Genomic DNA, 22,593 nt, shown 5'->3' with positions numbered 1-22,593 from the left:
TAAGTGAAATCAGGTTCAGGGCTATTGGTAACCCCAGCTCTTGCCTGTGCAAGTACAGGTAACAGACTCTCAAGATCAGCCTGAGCTAGGAATTGAGTTGAAAACAACCTGAGCTATAGGAGATCCTGTCTCAAAACAGGAGGTGTGGGGTGGTTCATAAAGAGCTTGCCTGGCATGCAGGACACTCTGGGTCTATCCCTAGTACTGTGTGATTTGGGAGTGGTGGCACAGACAGGTCTGCAGTCCCAACACTTAGGAGGTAGAGGCAGGAATATCAAGACTTCAAGGTCATCCTTGGCTGTGAATAAGTTTGGTGTTAACTTGGGCTACACAAGACCCAGTCTCAAAAACCAAACAGAATAAACAGCCAGCCACCTTGATAGATACACCTTTATTTAATCTCGGCTAAGAGGCACAGGCAGGCAGATCTCTGAGTTCAAGGTCAGCTTGGTTTTCTTTGGGAGTTTGAGGCCAGGCAGGATTACATAGTGAGACCCTGTCCCAAAACAAAAACAAAACTAATAAAACAAGAAACAGAACAAAAAATGCTGGACAGATGGCTCAGTGGTTAAGAGCACTTTTTGCTCAACCAGAAAGCATCGGGCTCAAATCCTGGTTCCCTTGTTGTGGTTCACAAACACTTGTAACTCCAGCTCCAAAGGACCCCATGCCTCTTCTGGTCTCCAAGGAGACCTGGCCTTCAGGGGTACCAGGCATGCACGTGGTGCACAAACACATAGAAAGACAAAACATTTATACACATAAGATAAAATATTTAAAAGGTCTATCTATGTACATGGTTCTTTTGCCTGGATTTATGTCTGTGCAATACATGCCTGCCTGGTACCCAGGAAGTCAGAGGCACCTGGAGTACATGGTAAAGTTTGAGGCCATCCGCAGCCACCTATCACTGTCTAAAAATGAATAGGGCTCTGGGTGAGGACGAATTGTGCAAGCATAAGGACCTGAGTTCAAATCTTCAGGATGTATGAGGGAGCCAGACATGGTCGTACCAGTGCCTGTGTAGCCTGTTACCCCTGCACCATATAGAGTGTAGATACAGAGGAAAGAGTCTCACTGGCTCTTGCTGGCTGCCAGCCTAGCTCCAAGGTTCAGTGAGAAATCATATCCCAAAGGAATAAGGTGACCAAGTAGGATCTCTCATGCCTTCTTCTGTGAGAACCTACTAATATACATTCATATGCAAAATTTTAAAAAAATCAGAAATTAAAACATACAGAGTAGTGGCCCATGCCTTTGGTCCCAACAGACAGAGGCAGGGAGATCTCTTTGAGTTCAAGGACTACTGAGTTCTGGACTACAGAGTTACAGAGTGAGTTCCAGGACAGCCAGGGCTACACAGAGAAACCCTGTCTCGAAAAACAAAATGAAACAAAACCTTAAAACAATAATCAGCATGAACCAGGAATCCTCACCTGGTGGTGCAGGCGTGCCTGTAATCCCCATGCTTGAGTCTGAGGCAGGAGGGTCAGCAGTTCCAGGCTAGCCTAGACTACATGGGACTCCCTTTAGAGTAACCAAAATAAATGAATCAACAGAGTGGAGCGGAGATACGGCTCAGTGGTTAACACTATGTAGCATGCTGTTCTTTTGGAGGGCCTGAAGTCTGTTCCCAGAATTCTGTGGAGCTGGTAGAAGTTCTTGCTGCTTAGAGAAGGCTGGACAGTGGGTCATGAGAGGCGTCCTGCCAGATGCGTGGCTCTGTTCCCTTGTGCACGCAATGGCTGCACTAAAGTAGGAATTATGCAGCCAGAGACACAGGCTGAGTCTGGTGGCAGTGAGCTAGCGGGGTGCTTGCCTATCTTGCCCAAGGCCAGGCTTTCATCCTCAGAGGGAAGAAAACCTGGTGAGGAGCCTGTCTTGGGAGATGGAAGCAGGAAGACCAGGAGTTCAAGGTCATCCTTGGGTTTGTAGTGAGTGTGGGGCAAAGTGGGTTACATGAGACCTTGCCTCAAAACCAAAACACCATCACCACCATAGCAACCGCAAGAGTGGCATGGAAACCAGTGTTATGAGCTTCAATTTTTTTTTCAAATATTGGAATATTTTTACATAAATATTTTGGGGGTAACACTAACACAGAATTTATTTACATTTCTGTTGTCCTTGTTTATTCTGTTTGTTGAGACAGGGTTTCCTATGGACCAGGCTTGCCTGGGACTCAGAATTGAATTTCTAACACTCCTGACTTTACCTCCAGTATTGGGACCACATCTGCACGCCACTGTGTCCGGCTCAGAGCTGGCTTTGTCTTTATCATTTTACCTGTGGGTGTGTACATGTGTGTGTGTACATATGTGTGCAACAGGAGGCTAGAGGAGAACCTCAGGAGTCATTCTTAGGAAAGCTGTCCACCTTCCTTCAGACAGAATCTCTTACTGGCCTGGAACTTGCCAATAGACTCTGCCTGCAGGCTTGGGGATGCTCCTGTCTCTGTCTCCTGGTGCTGGAGATGGAACTCAGGCCCTCAGACTTGTGAAGCAAGCGCGTTACTGAATGAGCACTCTCCAGTCCTTGGAGTTAATTTCTATTTTAGTTATTATCCTTTTTCCCCCTTCTTCCTTCCTTCCTTCCTTCTTTCCTTCCTTTCCAGACAGGGCTTCCTCTTTGTAGCCTCAGCTGTCCTGCAACTCACTCTGTAACCAGGCTGGTCTCAAACTTAAGAGATCCACCAGCCTCTGCCTCCCAAGTGCAAGTGCTGGGATTAAAGGCCTGTGCCACCACACCTGGCTATTACTGTTTTTTTTTTGAGACAGGATTTCTCCGCGTAGCCCTGGTTGTCCTGAAACTCATTCTGTAGACAAGGCTAGTGTCAAGCTCAGAGATCTGCCTGCCTCTGCCTCTGGAGCGCTGGTATTAAAGCTGTGTACATCCACTGCTCCTAGAAGATTTAATTTTTTTTTTTTTTCTGTATGGCTGTTTCTTCTGCACGTCTGTCTGTCTATGCATCATTGCATGCATGGTGCCTGCAGAGGCCATAAGAGAACATCAGATCTCTAGAAACTAGAGTTATAGGTGGTTGTGAGCCACCATGTGGTTGCTGGGAATTGAAACCAGGTGCTCTGGAAGAGCAGTCAGTGTTCTTAACTGCTGAGCCGCCTCTCCAGCTCCTCTGGTCTATTTTTAAAAGCTTAAATACTACAAAACAGGTGGCTCTGCCCTGTCTCCCTGCCGCCCTGTCTCCCTGCCGCCCTGTCTCCCTGCCGCCCTGTCTCCCTGCCTGCCTCCTGTCCACTAGACACCTCTACCTCTTTTCCCAGGTCCACCTCACTCCTCTCCCTTCCTCCAATAAACACCCTTTATAACAGAAGAAAAAAAAAATGATCTGGGGTGTGGCTCAGTGGCACAGAACGTGCCTGGTGCCTGGTGCGTACAAGGCCTGGGTTCAATCCCCAGAGCTGCAACACACAAAGTATGCCAAGAGACAAGACGATGAGAGGCTGGGGCTACGGCTCAGTAGAGCCTAGCGTGCACAACACATTGGGTTACATCGCCACCATCAAATACACCAGATGGTAAGGGAAAGCAGAAAGATCAGAAGTTCAAGGCTTGCCTAAAAGGAAGGGGAACAAAGAGACACACGGCATTGGCTTTGTTTGTAGCTTTATTAAGTCCTTTTACTTTCTAAAACATGATTACAAGAAAATAATACTTCATTTACGTGTAACACTGTCTTCATGGACGTACCGTGGTCACAAAGTAGAAATAAAAGTTGGGTATACAGGAAAGGAGAGGAGAGACCGGTGTTTGGCCCTGGTGAACCCCACACACAGAGGCACAAAAAGCAGCGGCAGAAACAGACGGGCTTTTCTGAGGAGCATGTGCTTTGGGGTCATAGCTGACGCGTTCAAAACCTTAAATTCCCTGGCTGGCTACAAGGCTGGAACCCAAGCCTCAGCTCAGAGCTTGGCCTTTCAAATGTGCCCTAGGCTATGAGCATCCGGAGACACTAGGAGCTGTCCAGCTGTCCGGCAGTTTGGTTTTCTGTTTTATACACGTGCAAAAACTCCTTCATGACATCCATGCACCAGCCCACCCAGCTTCTCATCTATCGCTCATTTATTCATCCATCCACCCCACACTCATCCATCTGTCCATGGACTCATCTACTCATGTATCCACCCACCCACCCACCCACCCATCCACTCATTCATCTATCCATCTACCCACCCACCCATCCACTCACCCATCCATCCATCTGTCCATCCATCCATCTGTCCGTCTTATTTTCTCATGCCAACCAAGCCTCTAGCCTTAGACAAACCCCTTCTACAAAACTCAAGCGGAGTAAGACTCCATCAAACCAAGAGACCTGCTTGTCTGGAAGAGAAGGGAACAACTCTGCCCTGCTGAGGTTTGGCTCCAAGGCCCAGTGGGTCCAGCTGTGACCTGGATAACGCAGGGAAACGTGAAAGGACATGTTCTCTATTGCAAGGCACATCTACAAGTTGTTTCCTTTTTCTTCTTTATGAAGAAAAGAAACAAAGAAAAAAAAAAAAACCAACAAAATCCCTCTCCACAAAACACACTGAGATTCTGAGGACAGAAAGGAAACCCAGTAAGAGAACAGTGCCGCCTGTCTGTATTCTGTCACCAGCAGAAGCTCTAGGGCATTAAAAACAAACACACAAACATAGAGCTACTCATTTGTCCCTTTGGATTTCAGCAAAGCCTGTCACTTTAAGCTAGTTCTGGGAGTGTTCTGAGGCCAGCCAGCTCTTAATCAGGAACACATGGGCTTCCGAGTGAGTGCGCCTGTACTTGGTCAGTATCACATCCCCTGTTTACTCTCCTTCCAGGAGGGAGGTTTTGGGCTGTGATGCTGGGAGCCACTCTGGAATGGCCTTTTTTGTTTTTTTTCTCTGTAGGTCTGAAAGTTTTTCTAGCAGTATTCTCTGGTCCCAAGCCCTCCTTGTGGAGAACAGGGAGGTCTGCATAACTTCTCCTTGTAAGTTGGATATTTGCAAGTCACAGGACCCACCAGAACATCAGCTGCTGGGTGACAAGCTGTGTGTGTGTGTGTGTGTGTGTGTGTGTGTGTGTGTGTGTGCAGGAGGGGGGGGAACGGACAAAAGAAAAAAAAAAAAACCCTGCTTTCTGGCTAGAGGCAATCACAAGAGACACCCCTGTCCCTAAAGAAACTGGAGGTGGAGGGCTGTGGACAAAACCCTATTGTACACTAGACAAAGGAACGAGGTGAGAAAGGGTGTCAGCAGGCTTTGTGGAGACCTGCTGGAGTGATGAGGGGACAAAGGACATTGTAACATTCCAGTGACATTCAAATTTAGCAACTGAATTCTGACTCCTCCCACCCCCTAACAATGACTCAAGAATACAGTATTTCCCTCTAGCCCCCACTCCTCCCATAATTGCCGGCTGATTGTTCTCTATGTTCTTCATAAGAAACCCACACCCTGAGACGTCTACTGGCGCCAACAGGGAGGAGAATGTAGCTTGGCTTTCTGGCTTTGAATGTGGCTTTGAACCCAGGGTGCTGGGAAAGGCCTCCTGGAGCTGGAGTCTGGTAGATGTCAGAGCTCCCTCAGGGAAGTGCAGGGGGTTTGCCTTGGTGAGCAGGGACAGAGGGCTGGACGGTTTGCAGTGTTGGCTTGTGGCTGATGGGTCCTGGAGGACTCACTGACTCCCCCCTGTATTCACTCCTCAGCTGAAGACGAAGCCGGACTCTCGTAGTCTGACATGGGAGCGAACTGTAAGGAGAGGCAGAATTCTTTCTTGGCATATTTGCAAATCCCTCTGAGGAGATTTGCTGCGGATGCAAGAGAGAAGGTATTTGGGAAGGAATCAAAGCGGAGCCCCGGGACAAGAGAGAGAGACCCTTGCACCAGGTCAAGGAGGGTGCCCGGGAGAAGGGTGATCCAAGCTGGGGAGGGGCAAGGGCAGAGGCTCTGGAGATAGGACTGGAGGGACCTGAGAAAGTCTGTTATGTGATCCCAGCTACATAGTTTACTGAGGCAGTGTCCCACTCCCCCCTCCATACGCAAACGAAACCAAAAATAATGTTTTAGGCAATCAAATGTTAATGCAGAGGGTTCAAGAGAAGACGCTGGTCCTGCTGCTAAGTTGTACCTCCGGCCCTCACTGGTGGACTCTAGGTAGGGGTCTACCCTGAGCTCCAGCCCTCCTTTTCCTTTTGACATAAGTCTTACTTAGTTGCCCAGGCTGGCCTTAAACTTAACTCTTTAGTCCTGGCTGGAGTGGACCCTGCCTAGCTCATCTGAGCCCAAAGCTCCTCTGAGTCCCACCCCCTGGTGCCGGGATCTGGACTCACCGAGCACTTGATGTTCATGCGTGAGTACAGCATAGACGCAATCTCACTCTGCCCGGCGTCCAGGGCCACCATTAGTGCTGTGCTCCCGTCCTGTAAAGAATGCACAGCTCTAACCGTGCCCTGTGTGCAGCCCGCCTTCCCTTGGGAGCATGGGGTGGGGACTCACACGGTCGGTGAGTGAGATGTCACAGTCAGGCACAGCCAGCAGGAGCCCGGTGATCTCCTTGTGTCCGTGCTCACACGCGCACATCAGGGCTGTGGAGCCATCATCATCCTGAATGTTCACGTCCACCTCACAGGCCAACAACGCTTTCACCACGTCCACCCGCCCGTGGCTGACAGCCAGCATCAGGGCTGTCTGTCCTGCCTGTGACGACAGAATAGGGCTGTAGTATAGTGGCCCGGTGGCCTCATACCCCTGCTTTCGGACATTCCATGGCTCCCGAGTGCTCTGATATTGAGTGGGTGCACGTGTTCCCACCTTCCTTTGGCTCCTTCTCTTCCCTCAGTATAAACCGGTCTTCTTCAGAAAGGGCTAGCCTGGTTCTGTCCAGAAGGTCTATCCTGGATCTATCCACCTACCATGAGCTCCAAAGTCATAGGTGGACAATTATGTAAAAAACTTATCAAAACTAAGTAAAAAAGAAACAAAAACATATCCAACTAAGATCTACATACATTCCTCTATACTAGTTCCACACAAATAAAGAGTTAAAGACTGATGCCCACCAGAGGACACACAGACAACGCAAACCACGTCAAGTCACACAACAAGATACTACTCAGCCACGTAAAGAAACGTTACTCAGAATACTGATGGACACTCTGATTTGTAAAAACTTTGAGTGGAAAGCCACACACACACAGACGGTGTGTGTGTGTGTGTGTGTGTGTGTGTGTGTGTGTGTGTATTTTGGTGTATTAGAGCCTCACTGCAGCGCCTCCAAAATGGATGGGAATCTGTGACCCTTTTGTCTTAGTCTGCTGACTGTTAAGAGGTTTCTTGAACACTTTGATTCACATTTAGAGGGACTGTAACTCCATTTATAAGACATGTCCAGTAAGTCCAGAGTCAGCAGGGCCCTGGGAGAGTGTACCAGTGGGTGCAGGGGTTTCTTCATGATTATTGTTATTATTATTACTTAACAGGCAGGTTTCACTTAGCCCAGGCTGGCCCAGAACCTGCTATGGCTGAAGATGACACTCATCCCTGTATTACTGCCTCTGTCTCCTAAGTTCTGGGATTACAGGCATGTGTCACCTCTGTAGACAGAAGGGACATTGTAAGACCGTGAAAGACAGCCTGGTTTCTGGTCGAGCACCAACTAGAAACTGACAGAGACCCCCGTAGGGTCCCCTGCAAGGGACAGCAGGCATGTCACCTCGCTCCCAGACTCTAGTTTCCTGACTCGAGGCCACGGCCCTCCATAGATTTGTGTCCTTTGGTCACACAGGGCAACACCCCCTAGCCCCTCCACAGGTACAAGGCCTGACCATAGCCTCAAGACAGATTTCTGTATTAATGAGGCACCTGAAGGCCAGAGGGCCATAGCCAATTAGGCCTTCCTTCCCAGACCCTCCTTCCTGCAAAAGGTATTTAATCTTAGGCCCACCCTAAAAAAACTAGGGTACAGATTTTTCATCTACTTTCCACCATGACAATAAAAACATCGTAAAACCACGGACCCTTTCTTTTTCATCAGGATCTGCAGTGGGGAACAGAGGAGCAGGTTTTCACCCACAGAAGCCCTCTCTGCACCAACCCAAGTGAGCCTAGCAAGCTGCTGTGACCAAGCGAGACTCTCATCCCCCTGGTATCACAGGGCCTCATGTTCAGGGTCTGTTGGGACAGTTCAGGCCAGCCCAGGTAATTCAGTGAGATCCTATCAAATTATATGTAAGAAGAGCTGTGGGCTAGAGAGGTGGCTCAGTGGTATAGAACACCCGTTGCTCTTGCAGAGGTTTGGTTCCCTGCACCCACACTGTGGCTCTCAGTCACCTGCTGCTTCAGTCCCTGGGGATCTGATGCCTCCTCTTATGGACACATACAAGCAGGCAAAACACAGCCAGTGTCTCTGTACAGGTCTTTAATTCCAGCACAGGGGCAGAGGGCAGAGGGCAGAGGGCAGAGGGCAGAGGGCAGAGGGCAGAGGGCAGAGGGCAGAGGCAGGTGGATCTCTGAATTGCTGGCCAGCCTGATCTACATAGCAGCTAGGACTACATAAACAAACAAAACAAAAAATAATAAACAAATCTTTAAAAGGGGGGGGGGGGATGGCACTTACCTAGCAGGTGTGGGGCCCCAGGCTCAATCATTAGTCTTCCAACAGTAATAAATAATAAAGCTTAGCAGAATGTGGTAACTTACGCCTATACTCTCAGCTCTCAAAAGACAGAGGCAGCTGGATCTCTGTGAGTTTAAGGCCAGCCTGGATTACATAGTGAGTTCCAGGACAGAGAGAGCTACACAGAGAAACTGTTTCAAAAAAGCCAAACCAAACAGCCAAATAAATAAACAGGGGTGAGGCATGATGGTGCACGCCTTTAATCCCAGCACTCAAGAGACAGACGGATTTCTGGGGTACACTGTAAGGCACTGTCTCAAAAAAAAAAAAAAAAAAAAAAAAAAAAAAAAAAGGTGAAGGGATCTTGTAGTAAGTAGGTAAAGGGCCCGAGTTCCATCCAGAGAAAGAGCCCATGTATAACCAGATTGGGATGTAGCTTGTGATCCCAGCACTGGGGAGGCAGAGGAGGAAGCTCCTAGGTAGCCAGGCTATGTGAGCCCTAGATTTAGTGAGAAACATGTCTTAACATGCTGGTCCTCTGGCCTACACACACACACACACACACACACACACACACACACACACACACACACGCACACGCACACACACACACACACGCTCTCTGGAGCCCTTGCTCTAAGGCTGATTCACTCAGGTTCAGAAATGGCTCCTTGCCTTGAGTCTTTTTTATTTGTCCACCCCTTCTCTTCTCCCTCTAGCTCAGGCCCCACTCGCTCAGGCCAAAGATTTTTATTTATTTATTAACTGAACTACACTGCAGCTGTCTTCAGACACCCCATTAAGAGGGCATCAGATCATATTACATGATGGTTGGGAGCCACCACATGACCTTCAGAACTCATGATCTTCAGAAGAGCAGTCAGTGCTCTTAACCGCTGAGCCATCTCACCAGCCCCTTGCCTTGAGTTTTGAAGAAATAATCCTGCTGCTTTGAGTCTCAATACCCAGCCATTGAGTGGTGGCTGTTCTCATGGACATAGAATGTTATCACGACCTGGCTTGGCCCACAGTCTGGAATTAACAAAGGTTAGGGAGCAGGTGAGGTGGCTCAGTGGCTAAAGGAACTTGCCACCAAACCTGATGACCTGAGTTTAATCCCTGGGGCCCACATGTCAGTAAGAGTAAACTGAGTCTCAAAAAGTATCCCTAGGCCTTCATACCCATTCTAGTAAATGAATTAGATAACTAAGCCAGGCAGTGGTGGCGCACGCCTTTAATCCCAGCACTTGGGAGGCAGAGGCAGGCGGATTTCTGAGTTCGAGGCCAGCCTGGTCTACAGAGTGAGTTCCAGGACAGCCAGGGCTACACAGAGAAACCCTGTCTCAAAAAACCAAAAAAAAAAAAAAAAAAAAGAATTAGATAAGTAAAGGCACACTGCAGCACTGTACCTGGCTGGCTTTGGCATTGACATTCCCAAGCCGGAAGAGCTGAAGGATGGTCTCAATGTCATCCTGGGTCTTCAGGGTGGCCAGAGCAGTGAGCATAATAGGGCTGTAGCCAGCACGGTTCAGCTTGTCCACCTGACAGACACCTGTGTGGGGAGGGGAGGGATGGGGTGAGTGGGAGCCTCTGCCATCAGACTAAAGGCTGGCCCACCACAGTGAGCACTGAACATTGCACCCCTCCTTCTGTTTGGCATAGTGGAGAAGGTCTCTGTGTACTTGTTCATGCGCTGTGGAGTCCAGAGAGTGTCTTCAGGAGCCAGGTACCTTGGTTTGTGTTTCCTTTTGTTTGTCTGTTTTCTCTTTAAAAAATATTACTTTAGCCGGGCAGTGGTGGCGCACGCCTTTAATCCTAGCACTTGGGGAGGCAGAGACAGGCAGATTTTTGAGTTTGAGGCCAGCCTGGTCTACCAAGTGAGTTCCAGGACAGCCAAGGCTATACAGAGAAACCCTGTCTCAAAAAACCAAAAACCAAAAAAAAAAAAAAAAAAAAAAACTTAAAAATATTAGTTTAAAAAGATATTTCTTATGTTTTAACTTGTGTGTCTGTGTATGTGCACATGTGCACATATATGTACATGAGAGTCCAAGTGTTGCTAGAGTCCCTACAAGGGTGTTATAGGTAGATTACAGGCAGTTGTGGGTGCTGGGAACTACCCCATGAGAGCAGTACCCACTTCTAACCACTGCCTAAACTACCTTCTCCATCTATTTAGTCAGTTGGGGTAGGAGTAGCTGCCCTGGCATCTTGTGGAAATCAGAGAACAGCTTGCAGCAGCTGGTTCTCTCCAGCCATCATGTGGGCTGCAGGATCGAACTCAGGTTGTCAGGCTTGGCGACAAGCATTATTACCCACTGAGCCATCTTGATGCCTTCTTAAGAAACGCTGCTGTGTAAGTATGTTTAGTCTGCTGTGTGTATACATGGAGGTCAGAGGTCAGTGCCAAGCATCTTAACCGCTCTCCACCTTATTCTTGACATGAGATCTGTCACTGAGTTGTCGATGGCAGCCAGCAAACTTCAGGACTCTCCTGTCTCCAACCCCTCACTCTCAAGGGCCAGGGTTATAGGCACGTGACTTCACCCATGCCTAGATTTGGTTTTGTTTTCTTTTCTCTTCTCTTCTTTTCTTTTCATCTTGGGTGTTGGAGACCTGAGCCCCGGTCACGCTGGCAGGAAGAGCACGTTATCCATCGCACCGTCTCCCCAGCTACCAGGTTTTCCTTTTCTTTCTTTTTGTAGCCAATCTTTTCTTATCCTGGTGCTTGCTAAGCAGGCTCTGCTTCCCTCACTCACAGACTGCGAGTCTGTCTACTTCATCAGACCAGGGAAGACACCTTTCTTCTTGCCTGACTGAAAACCATGTCCACTGTCCAATCCCCAGCTCCAGGCCACGGCCTTCCCTCACACAGGGCTTTGGAAACAGAGCATCCATAACACAGTGAAAGTATCCATCACACAGGTACCATGACTATAGCAGTGCCCTGGTGTCTAGTCAGAATTCATTACACTGCTAAGGAGAAGACTGAGTCTTCCCAGCACACTGTAAGGGCACACACAGTCTTACAGTTCTGTTCTACCAGACTGGCTACATTGCTCCATCAGACTAGGAGACAGAGCTTCCTCCATCAGACAAAGCCTACTTCATCTGTCAATGAAGGGCACATCTCTCCTAGACAACTTAGAAGGTGTATTGCCTCTATTACATCAAGAGTGGAAGCTCCCTCAGACAGTGCCTCCCCCATCAGAATGGAAAGCTATAATCCCCGTCCACCAACCCTCCATCAGATTGTGAAGGGAGCTTTAGACCAGGAAGGCAGAAACTCTCTCCTGAGCTTGAGAAGACATGCCTCCCCATCAGACCATCAAGCTGGTCCTGCCTGGAGGCTTACCACTGTCCAGCAACTGCCGCACCACAGGGAAGTTGGCATGTGACACCGAGTAGTGCAGGGCAGTGTTACCATTGCTGTCAGCAATGTTGACCACGTAGTCCAGCAGGCGGGCAGACATGGCCCTGAAGGTGACCAGATGTCGCCGCACAAGTTCAGGGTGTGCGTCACTGCGGCAGGCCAGGCGCAGCCACTCCTGAAGAACTGTAGTATATGCCACTTTCTATAGAGACAGCAGGGGTGGGGAGTGAGGACTGGGACCCCCACCCTGTAGCTCCTGTGACTGGCCAAGGTAGCACTGGTCTGATCTTAGCACTCAGAAGCCCAGGGAAAGAAAATTCAGAGTTCAAGTCAAAACTGGGTTACAGACTGAAAACGTGTCTGAAAACAAACACAGGAGGCAGGAGGATCTCTACGAGTTCAAGGCCAGCCTGATCTACGTAGTAGTTTCAGGCCAGCCAGGCTATAGCTACATAGTTAGACCCCGTCTCAGAAAACAAACAAATCCATTGAGGTGGGGGAAGCCTGTAATCCTAGCTCTTGGGGGATGGAGGCAGGATCAGGAGGAGTTCAGGGTCATCCTCAGCCACAATGTAGTTTAAGGCTAGCCTGGGCTACACGAGACCTCAAAATGAACAAAATGAAAACAAACAAAACAGTGCTGTCCTTGATTCAGCCACAGTGACAATGATAGGCTATAGGGTAGGACCCTTGGAATGTTGTGTATGCTTGCCTACATTCTAAAACGATTATAAATAACCCCTAAAATGTTCACTTGCCCCCACAGACTCTAACACAATTATAGACAGCTCCTAAAATGAAAGTATAGTATCCCCTGAACATCCCAAAGATAAAAACATGAAGCCAGGGTGTCTCCAGGTAGCAGTGGACCCCACCACAATCCTAGGGCGCATGCCCCACCCACCACCAAGCTGCACCCATGGTGTCTGGGTTGGCACTAAGTAGGTGCAGAGACACCCTGAGGGGGCTGTGGTTGAGAATGTGCCCAGGGGTCCTCCGTACCAGTTCTCGCTCTGTGAGGGCATTTGGGTTCTCCAAGTATTTCTCCAGGGCCAAGCAGGCTGATATGAGGTCAGGACTCAGGTCCATCCTGCAGGAAACAGACAGAAGTGAGATTATGTTGCTTTACTTTCTAAACATTTACTAATGTATTAAAATTTTGCTGGGCAGTGGTGGCGCACGCCATTAATCCCAGCACTTGGGAGGCAGAGGCAGGCCGATTTCTGAGTTCGAGGCCAGCATGGTCAACAGAGTGAGTTCCAGGACAGCCAGGGTTACACAGAGAAACCCTGTCTCGAAAAACCAAAAAAAAAAAAAAAGACTTGCCTTGGTCATGGTGTCTGATTACAGCAGCAAAACCCTAACTAAGACAAAAATCTAAAAAGTTTACGTTAATATATATGTGTGTCTGTGCCCCGGACTGCAGGTTCCTGCGGAGGAGATCGGTTAGGAGTCCCTGGAGCTGCAGTCACAGGCAGTTCTGAGCCACCCGACACGGGTGTTCTTCATTTTATCCTCTCCAGCTCCGTCACCACCATCATTTTGGATTTAAAACAAAACAAAACAAAAACAACAGAGTTTTTCTATGTAGTCCTGGCTGTCCTGGAACTCATTCTGTAGACCAGGCTGGCCTTGAATTCAGAGATCTCTATCTGCCTCTGCCTCCCAAGCACTGAGATTAAGATTAAAAGGTACGCCACCACCTCCTGTTTTCATTATCTTTTTAAAGATTAATTTATTTTTGGTCAACCCTGAAAATAAACATACAGGCAGCATTAAAAAGACTGAACATGTTATATTGAGGAATATATAGGTATATGCATACATGCATGCAGTAACAATTAGTAAAAAAAATAGAAGCCAAGAATTTGAAAGAGAGCAGAATATGGGAAGAGAAAGGGAGAAATGTTATCAGATGGTAAACTAAAAAAAGATTTATTCATTGTTATTTTATGTGTATGGGTGTTTTGCCTGCATGTCTGTCTGTCTGTCCGTGTACCATGTGTGCCCTATTGAAGAGGCCAGAGAGGGTGTTGGATCCCCTGGAACTGGAGTTACACATGATTGTGAGCAGTCACACTGTTGTTTAATAGTTTCCTCTAAGACTGAAACATTCCATTCTGCAGGACACTCCTTAAGCAGAAAGTAAACAACTCAAAGAAGCTTCAGGAAGTCTCTGAAACCAATCAGATTCACTATGTCTCTTCTTCCACAGTAAACAATGAAAGCTGAGAGTCCCCACAGAGGAAGGGAAGCTGAGCTGTGGAGAAGACTCTTAAAGCAGCCAAGCTGCCTGGAAAAGGTTTAGACCAGAGTCCCTCAGAAAGGACACCCTCCAGCAGTTAAGCTGTCTGCAGGGTGTGCAGTGCGCTCCGGGTTCCCAGCTTTGTGAGTTGTAGTTCATGTTGGGGTTTGCCTTAGTGATGCAGCTGTGTGTGAGTCACTTCGGATTCTTTAAGTAACCCCCCACATTCCTGTAAATAACCCCAATAAAACTCACTGGTTGACCAAATTGGACTTTGATGGTATCTGTACTTTGATCTGTCATGGGCTTCCTAGCTGGAGTTTAATGTGTCTTCCCAGAAAACGTTTTATCTCACAACACATATGGGTGCTGAAAATCAAACCTAGGTCCTCGAACCTAGGAAGAGCAGTTCATGCTTTTAACCTATGAGCCACCATCTGAGCCCTCTCCCAATTTTTTGAGACATTGTCTCATGTGTCCCAGGGTAGCTTCAAATCCACTAGGGCACATTCATTGCCAGGGCTGGTGGACTTGACTGGGACTCCCAACTACTTGAAGGTAGAGGCAAGAGGATTGCAGGTTCAAGGCTAGCCTGGCTTACAACGAGTCGAAGGCTAGCATGGGCAACTTGGCAGCTCTACAGAGAAAGTACAGAGAGTGGGCTGGAGATGGGCACGAGGTTCAGTTGTTAGACCGCCTAATAGACATGAGGCCCTGGGTTCCAGCCCCAGAACCCTGTAAACTAGGCTGGTTGCACCTGTCTGGAATCCTAACACGCAGGAGCTAGAGGTAGTAGGATTGCATTTTCAAGGTAGCCTATGCTATAGAGTGAGCTCAAGGTTAGCCTGGGCAACTTAATAAGACCTTATCTCAAAATAAAAAGGGAGGGGGTGGGAAGATGGCTCAGTAGACAGGGACTTGCTGTGCCAGAGTGAGGGCAGGAATCCACATTCTCAGAACCCACAGAAATACCAGGTGGGTATGTGGACGGGAGCTGCAAACCCAGCATGTGGGTGGAAGACACAGGCGATCTGCAGAACAAGCCAGCAAGCTAAACTGCATGGCGCAGTCACCTGGGGTCAGGGAGAGATGCTGACTGAATAGATACAGTGCACAGTGATGGTCAAAGACACTGGATGCCAGTCTTGGGCTTTTCCATGTACACATATGTGCACATATACCTACACAAACACATGTGCCCACATCACAAACATGGACACAAAAAACATGGTCCCATGTGCACACACACAGCACACACATCCACACCTCACATACACAAACATAAAAAGATAAGGAAACAACACAGACTTCCCATGCACACATACGCATATGCATCCACAAACACATGTGCATACATATAACATGTACCCACGAGCCAGAGGCAGGCAGAGCTCTGATTTTGAAGCTATCCTGGTCTACTTAGTGAGTTCCAGGCCAGTCAGGGCTCAAAGTGAGACCCTATCTCAAAAGATAAGAAAACACTCAGAAGATCAGGTGAGATGCTCAAAACTCAAGTGCTCCTTGTCCATAGAGAAAGTGACTGACAGGAACTCCCAGCTGACTAAACTGAGTGACTGACAGGAAGCCTGCATGGCCGGATCCCAGGCAGCAGGTGATAAGCTACCCTTCACCCTGTCCGATGCCATCCCACCCAGAGAACTGACCGAATTTCCTCCTCAGGCTCGGGTCCTGATGCCACCTCAGCTGCAGGCATGCCCTGGGATTCCTGGGATTCCTGGGAGAGCTGGCGCCCCTCCAGACCGGTCTTGGCCACTGCAGCCCCTGGAGGCCTGAGCTGAGAGTGGACAGCTGGACTCAGAACCCTTGCCGGTGGCTCTGGGCCCTCGTTCTCTGTGCTCTCGTGTTCGGAGTTTTCTGCTGTGCTGGAGTCTTCTGAGGAGGACTCATACCTAAGGGGACCAGGGAAGGACACTGATGAGGTTGTGTGTAGGAGGGATTGGTATGACCTCTCGTCCTTACATTGTATACTGAGGATGAAGCACATCACATGTTAGGTAAGTGGGTGTCTGATATCCACACCCAGCCCCTCACTGGGGGAATCAACAGCCCACGGACCCCCATTTCTACCCATGCCACACTGCAACCGTCACAGCTCCCACTGGACCTGCAGTCAGTGCTGTTTGAGGGCACGGTCAGCCTATGAAGGCTCCAGAGCCACTGAACAGGTCTCAGCAAGGTGCACATGTTCCTTTACTTCAGTTTCTGTATCCTGTACTTCTTATGCTTTGATGCAAGGGATTGATTGTGAGGGCCTGGCTGATCGTGGCTCTCAGTAGCAAGGTAACCTCAGGCCCCCTGTTCATAACAGTCAGTATTACAGTATGAAGGACTTAAGAGTCACCGGGGGCTGGAGTCACTCACCCGCCATTGACTCCCACAAACTGGAGGTTCCTCTGGTGAACTTTAGGGTCTATAGGGTCCTCTTTCCTCTTCATGATAGACTGGACCCCCACGGAGGCTCTGCCTAAGAGAGACCATGTGGTGTAAGTGACTTGTGATTATGAGTCCACTGTGGATAACTGGGGTCCTGTGTCCTTCACAGATGTCTGCTTACCTGCTCCCTCAGCTGCTTGTGAGTCCTGCGATGCTGCTGGCCTGGTGGGCTTCCTGTCAGTGGTGTCCTGGGTAGCTGAGGCAGGGTTCTCAGGCTGTATTGTGGAGTCTACAGCAGGGTGTGGGCTAGAGGAGGAAGGCTCTGCAGGAGATTGCGGAACACCTAGGATGACAAGAACCCCATACACATAGAGGCACACCTTCATTCACTAAATACATACATGCAACTAAAAACTTTGGCCCCAGTTGAGCACTGGTGGCATACAGTTTTAATCCCAGAACTTGGGAGGCAGAGGCAGGAGCATCTCTGTAAGTTTAAGGTCAGCCTGCTTGTTCTACTAAGCAAGTTCCAGGACAGCCAGGGCTAAAAAAAAACAAAAAAAAAAACCTGTCTCAAAAAAAAAAAAAAAAACCCAAACAAAACAGTTTTGGCCAGGTGTGGTGGCACACACCTTTTTTTCCCAGAACTTGGGAGGCAGAGGCAGGAAGGTCTCTCTGAGTTTCAGGCCAGCCAGGGCTTCACAGTGTAGCCCTGTCTCAGACAGACAGGAAAGAATTTGTGCAAAGAAAATGGCTTTCTGGGACAGGGCTTGCTTTGGCAGCGGGGCGGGTAGGGGTGGGAACCTGAGCTAGCCCTGGAATCCACGGATAAGCACTTGTCAAATACATCCTCCTAGAGCCGGGGTTGACTGCAGCCTAGCCTATTTGGTAAATTCCAGGTCTGCGGGAGACCTTGACTCAAAAAAAGAAAAAAAACAAAAAACAAAAAACAAAAAAAAAAAACAAAAAAAACAAAAACATGTTGAGGGCTAGAGAGACGGCTCAGCAGTTAAGAGCACTGGGTGCTCTTCCAGAGGTCCTGAGTTCAATTTGCAGCACCCACATGGTGGCTCACAACCATCTATAATGAGATCTGGTCCCCTCTTTGGTGTGCAGAGAGAACACTGTATAAATAAATAAACAAGTAAATAAATAAATAAATAAATCTTAAAAAAACAAAACAAGTTAGATGCACCGGAGGACAAACAGAGGCGTCCTCTGACTCCCACAAATCACCTGAGAGTCATAATGGCCATGTGCCATGTGGTCTTTTCTGACAGATGACCTAGTCCTTACACCACACCTCCAAACTTTCACCCCCGCCAAGGGCTCTGATTACAGAGGGAGGAAACGGAAGCCCAGTGAACGGAAGTCCTAGGCAAGTGAGCAAGTGAGCAAGTGAGCCTTGCTGTAAAACAGTCATCCCGAGGCAGCCCGCCGATGACGGAGCTTGCCGATGCCTCACGTCCCAGCTTCGGACTCAATTCTCACTCTGTGTCACCCCGGGTATTTTCTAGAGAAAAAATACAATTGCTGCAAGAGTGTGGTGGCTAGAAGAGAGATGTGAACTTCATTTGTAGGAGCTGTGTGCCCCTAAGGCAACAGGCTTAAACATCTCTGTGACAACCCCCCCCCCCAAAAAAAAAACCCATCTTTTAACTCATGGCTTTATATGTACCCTAGGCTGGTCTGGAACTTGAAGCAATTCTTCTGTCTCCATTGCCTAAGTGTAGGGCTCACAGGTGTGCAAACCCACTCCTTCCTGGTGTTTCGTCTTCTTTATCTGTGTGTGTGTGTGTGAATGTGAGCATGTGTGGTTGTGGGCATATGATTGGATCTGTGAGTGTAACTGTGTGTGTTTGTGTCTGTGTGCACGCACACACATGCATGTAAGACTGTGAGTGTGTGAGACTGTATGTGTGGATGTGTGTGTGCACGTGGGCATGTGTGAAGGATTATGCGCCACTATACACAGCTTTTACTAGGTTCTTTAAAGAACACACACATGCTGGGCAGTGGTGGGGCACGCCTCTAATCCCAGCACTGGAAAGGCAGAGGTAGAGGCTCTCTTGAGACTGACATCAGGTTGGTCTACACAGCAAGCTCCGGGCCAGTCAAGGCTCTGTAGCCAGACTCTGTCTCAATGAAAAAGAAAGAAAAGTCTGGAGATGGTCAACTGCAGATCATTGTCAACACGAGATTCCTGCTGCCTCGGTGGCCACCAAGACGGCGTTCCCAGCGAGGAGAAAGGCGTTTGCTGTACAGGCAGACAACCTGGCTTACGTGACTGAGCACGCCTCTCTCCATGCAGCCCCCCCCCCCCGCCCCCACGACACACAGGTAAGAGGGCGCTTTTACTTCACACATCATTTATTCTAAGTTTTAACATTTTTTTAGTGCGTGCATGTGTGTGTTGCCCGAATGTCTGTCTGTGCATGTCTGTCTGTCTATGCACCATGTGCATCCTGGTGCCTACATAGAAGAGAAAGAGCGGCCATTAGTTTCTTTGGAAGTGGATGGTGTGAGCCATCTTCTGGGTGCTGGGAATTGAACCTGGGCCTCTGCAAGAGCAGCCAGTGCTCTTAACTGCTGTCCCCATCTCTCAGCCCTTTATTTATTTATTTATTTATTTATTTATTTATTTATTTATTGTTGTTATTTTTTTTTTCAGACAAGGTTGCATGGTGTAACCTGGGTGGCCTAGAACTCACTACGTGACCAGGATAGTACCAAAATCAGAGAGTGTCTGGCCTCTGTCTCAGGAGTGTTGGGATCAAAGGCGTGTACTACCACACTCAACACACGTGACTTCTGGGGCCCAGTTTCCAAGGACGTGCAGTACCCGAGCCTCAAGTGTGGTCTCAATGCAACTCCACTTCACTTTGCTGCCCATGGCCGCCGCCGTCTCCTGCTGAAGCTCTGTCCCTCCTTCCTTACAGCGCCCACTTCCTGCTATGGGAACAGCTCCACTGAGGGCCCAGGAGTGGACATTCTCTTTAATTGTTACATTTTTTAAAAAAATAGCCAATGTTTTGTTTTTGGAGAGAAGTCTCACTGTGTAACCCTGGCTGGCCTGAAACTCAGGGGTGGCCTGACTCAGTTTCCTCACCACTAGAATTAAAGGCAGGAGCTACTGCCACTAACTTTTGTTTTTTGGTTTTTTGGTTTTTTTTTTTCCCCTCTTTTTTTTTTGTAACAGAAGCAATTCACTGCTTCCTGAAGCTCCTCAAGTTCTGCCAGGAGCTTAAAGTGCTTTCTCTACACAGGCTGAGTGTGGACAGGACAGGGTGAGACACTTGGTTACAAACGTGTCCAAAAGCAGTCCAGTCCAGGGTGTGGTGACCCCAGCTGACAGAGACCTGAATTTACTTTGTAAGCCAGGAGCCAGTGCTGGGTGTGTCATGCTTCTCATTTACTCATTGTTATTGTTTTGCAGTCCTGAGGATGGGACCCAGGTTGTGTACACTACTGCATTATTCTTAACTGAGCTATGGCTCTGGCTTGCTCACTGTCTTTTTGGAGACCGAGTCTCATATAGCCCAGGCTGGCCTTGAACTCACTGCCTCTACTTCCCAAGTTCTAGGATAGACCTCAGCACTTCCAGCATTCTGAGCCTGTATCCTACCAACCGAGTTATATCCTCAGGCTTTTGCTGTTGTTTTGTGGGTCTTTATAGCTCAGGCTGGGCTTGTGCAGGAGAGCCTCCTGCCTCAGTCATGGGCACTAGAATAGCAGGCGTTCCCCACTGTGCCTGGCTTAGACCTCCAGACTTTAAATGCTAGAGGCTGGAGGGCTGGCAGGACAGCTCAGTAGGTATGGGAACTTGCCTAATGACCTGAGTTCATCTGTGTGTCAGCTGGACATAGTGGTAGAAGCCTGCAATTCCAGGGATCCTATGGCAAGATAGGGAAACCACTGAAAGCCCTTAGGCTAGCCTGGGGAACCAGCAGCAAACGAGAGAAGCAGAAGGTGAGAACCAGCGTCTGACATTGGCATTCCTTTGGTAACAACATGCATGCCTCCCTCAAACACACCATGCACTTCAAGAATAAAGACAGGAATAGCAATAAACCTGTTATAGTCTGTGTGTTGGCTCATCCCTCTAATCCCAGGCTCCAGGATAAGAGTCTGAGGCAAGAGGAACACAGGCGAGTCCAGCCTACATGTAAATGTGTATGTGTGTGTATATATATGTATGTATATATGGGTATATATACATATTATACACACATACATACATATGTATGTATATGTACAAGAGCCCATGTGAAACAGAGAAAGAAGACAAACAAACAAATAAATAAACTAGGCTTAAAAGGTTCCTTCCAACCCCAGCAGGGTGTTGAAATAGCATCAGGTGGTGGCGCATGCCTTTGTCCAAATACTCAGGAGGCAGAGGCAGGTGGATCTCTGAGTTCAATGCCAGCCTGGGCTACACACTGACTTCCAGGACAGCCAGGGCTACACAGAGAAACACTGTTTTGGAAAAAAAACAAAGCAAAGCAAACCAAAAACAAAGCAGCAACAGCAGCCCTACAGTGGCCGGGGGCTTGGCACTCTGCATCCATGCATTCAAAAAGCTTCAGGTCAAAAATAACAGTAGGAAAAAAATCTTTTCTAGGGCCAGCAAGAGGGCTCATAAGGTAAAGGTGCTTGCTGCCAAGCCTGACTCCTCAAAGTCAGCCTCTGACACTCCCCTTCCCCCAGTAAATAAAAATGTAACAATTAAAAAAAAAAAAAAAATCCCTTGTGCTTTGGTGAGCATAGCACCTGCAGTGCAAGCCTCAGGATCTGAGTTCAAATCCCCAAACCCTGGCATGTTTGTCTGTGATCCCAGGGCAGCATGGGGAGATGAGTGCACAACTAGCTGTGGACTTCCCAGACCCCTAGGTCGGCCAGCAGGGGAGCGGAAGGAGCAAACAGAACACTCTATCTCAAACCAGTCTCTGTGGGTGCACTGACTGCCACACGTGATGCTCAGCACCCCCACCCCCCACCCCTTTCTCCAGGCCTGTCTCCCAGCCACCTGGGAGGTTGTCCAGGAGAATCACAGGTCAAAGGCCTGCCCAGCTAAGGTGAGTTTGAAGCCTGCACAAGACTTTATCTAAAGGCAAAACAAGGGGGCTGGCGTGATGACTCAGCAGATTAGCCACAAAAGCGGAGCCTGAATTCAGATTCTCAGACCCATGGAGAAACAGCTAGATGCAGGTCAGGCAAGGTGGCTCAGCCAGTAAAGGAGCTTGCTGCCAAGCCTGGTGACCTGAGTTTGATCCTTAGGACCCACAATGTGGGAGAACAAATCCCCCCAAACGGCCTTCTAACCGCCACACACATACCCCCCCCCCCGCCACCCCCCCTTCCTCCCTCCCCGTCCCCCTTCCCCTGCAAAGGTAATAGACGTAATAAAATACAGGAGTGGGCACTCAGCAGCATGGCTCTTGCCTGGATTGCAAGATGTCCACAGCCCTGTCCCAGCACTGGAGGGAAAAAAAAAATTAAAGTGGAAAAAACAAGAAACAGAAAGAGAATCTTGTTTTTCTGAAACACAAGACCATTTAAGGAAATCAGGCAGGCACAGGGCATGTTTTTCAAGGATACAGAATATCTAAATTAGCTGCTGAAGGTGGGGTGTCACTAAAAGGATGGGAAGGCCTGGGGCGGTGGCACATGCCTGAGGGCCCAGGGAATGGAGAGGGTGAGACAGGAGGATTGCTTGGTAGCTAGCCAGGGAAGCACAGAGAAACATCATCTTCAAAAAGCAAAACACAGGCCAGGCGAGACGGTCAGTGAAGAAAGGGGCTTGCTGCTAAGTGGCTAGCTTGAGTTTGATTGCTGGGACTCACACGGTGGGAGACAGATGCGTCCCCAAAGCTGTGCTCCAACATCCACACGTGCCCGTATACACACCCAGAACAAATAAATACATTTGTAAGTAATACAAAAGGGGATAAAGTATGCTGTCCAAGCACGGCAGTGTGCATCTGTG

General features: G+C 48.6%; 1 protein-coding gene and 1 long non-coding RNA gene across 3 annotated transcripts in view; one reads left to right on the top strand and one right to left on the bottom strand.

The window, feature by feature from the left end:
• Positions 1 to 3,607: 3,607 nt before the first annotated feature.
• Positions 3,608 to 22,593, bottom strand: part of Kank2 (KN motif and ankyrin repeat domains 2) — a 29,269-nt gene continuing 10,283 nt past the window's right edge. For both annotated transcript variants that reach the window (XM_034510086.2, XM_076939776.1), the window contains exons 4-12: positions 16,789 to 16,950; positions 16,596 to 16,698; positions 15,878 to 16,123; positions 12,971 to 13,058; positions 11,951 to 12,170; positions 10,005 to 10,147; positions 6,477 to 6,677; positions 6,311 to 6,400; positions 3,608 to 5,729 (exon numbers count right to left, since the gene is read on the bottom strand). In XM_034510086.2, the coding sequence (XP_034365977.1) occupies positions 5,676 to 5,729; positions 6,311 to 6,400; positions 6,477 to 6,677; positions 10,005 to 10,147; positions 11,951 to 12,170; positions 12,971 to 13,058; positions 15,878 to 16,123; positions 16,596 to 16,698; positions 16,789 to 16,950 (1,307 nt within the window). In that variant the 3' untranslated portion in view covers positions 3,608 to 5,675. The remainder of the gene's footprint in view (positions 5,730 to 6,310; positions 6,401 to 6,476; positions 6,678 to 10,004; positions 10,148 to 11,950; positions 12,171 to 12,970; positions 13,059 to 15,877; positions 16,124 to 16,595; positions 16,699 to 16,788; positions 16,951 to 22,593) is intronic.
• LOC143443400 (uncharacterized) lies at positions 8,019 to 14,901 on the top strand. Its single transcript, XR_013112357.1, has 3 exons — positions 8,019 to 8,177; positions 10,258 to 10,321; positions 14,184 to 14,901. It is a non-coding gene; the product is annotated as an uncharacterized LOC143443400 (long non-coding RNA).

This window comes from Arvicanthis niloticus, chromosome 8 (assembly GCF_011762505.2).
Source record: "Arvicanthis niloticus isolate mArvNil1 chromosome 8, mArvNil1.pat.X, whole genome shotgun sequence".
NCBI classification, from domain to species: Eukaryota; Metazoa; Chordata; class Mammalia; order Rodentia; family Muridae; genus Arvicanthis; species Arvicanthis niloticus.
The sequence above is the reverse complement of the archived record's forward strand: the minus strand, read 5'-3'. Positions and strand labels throughout refer to the sequence as shown.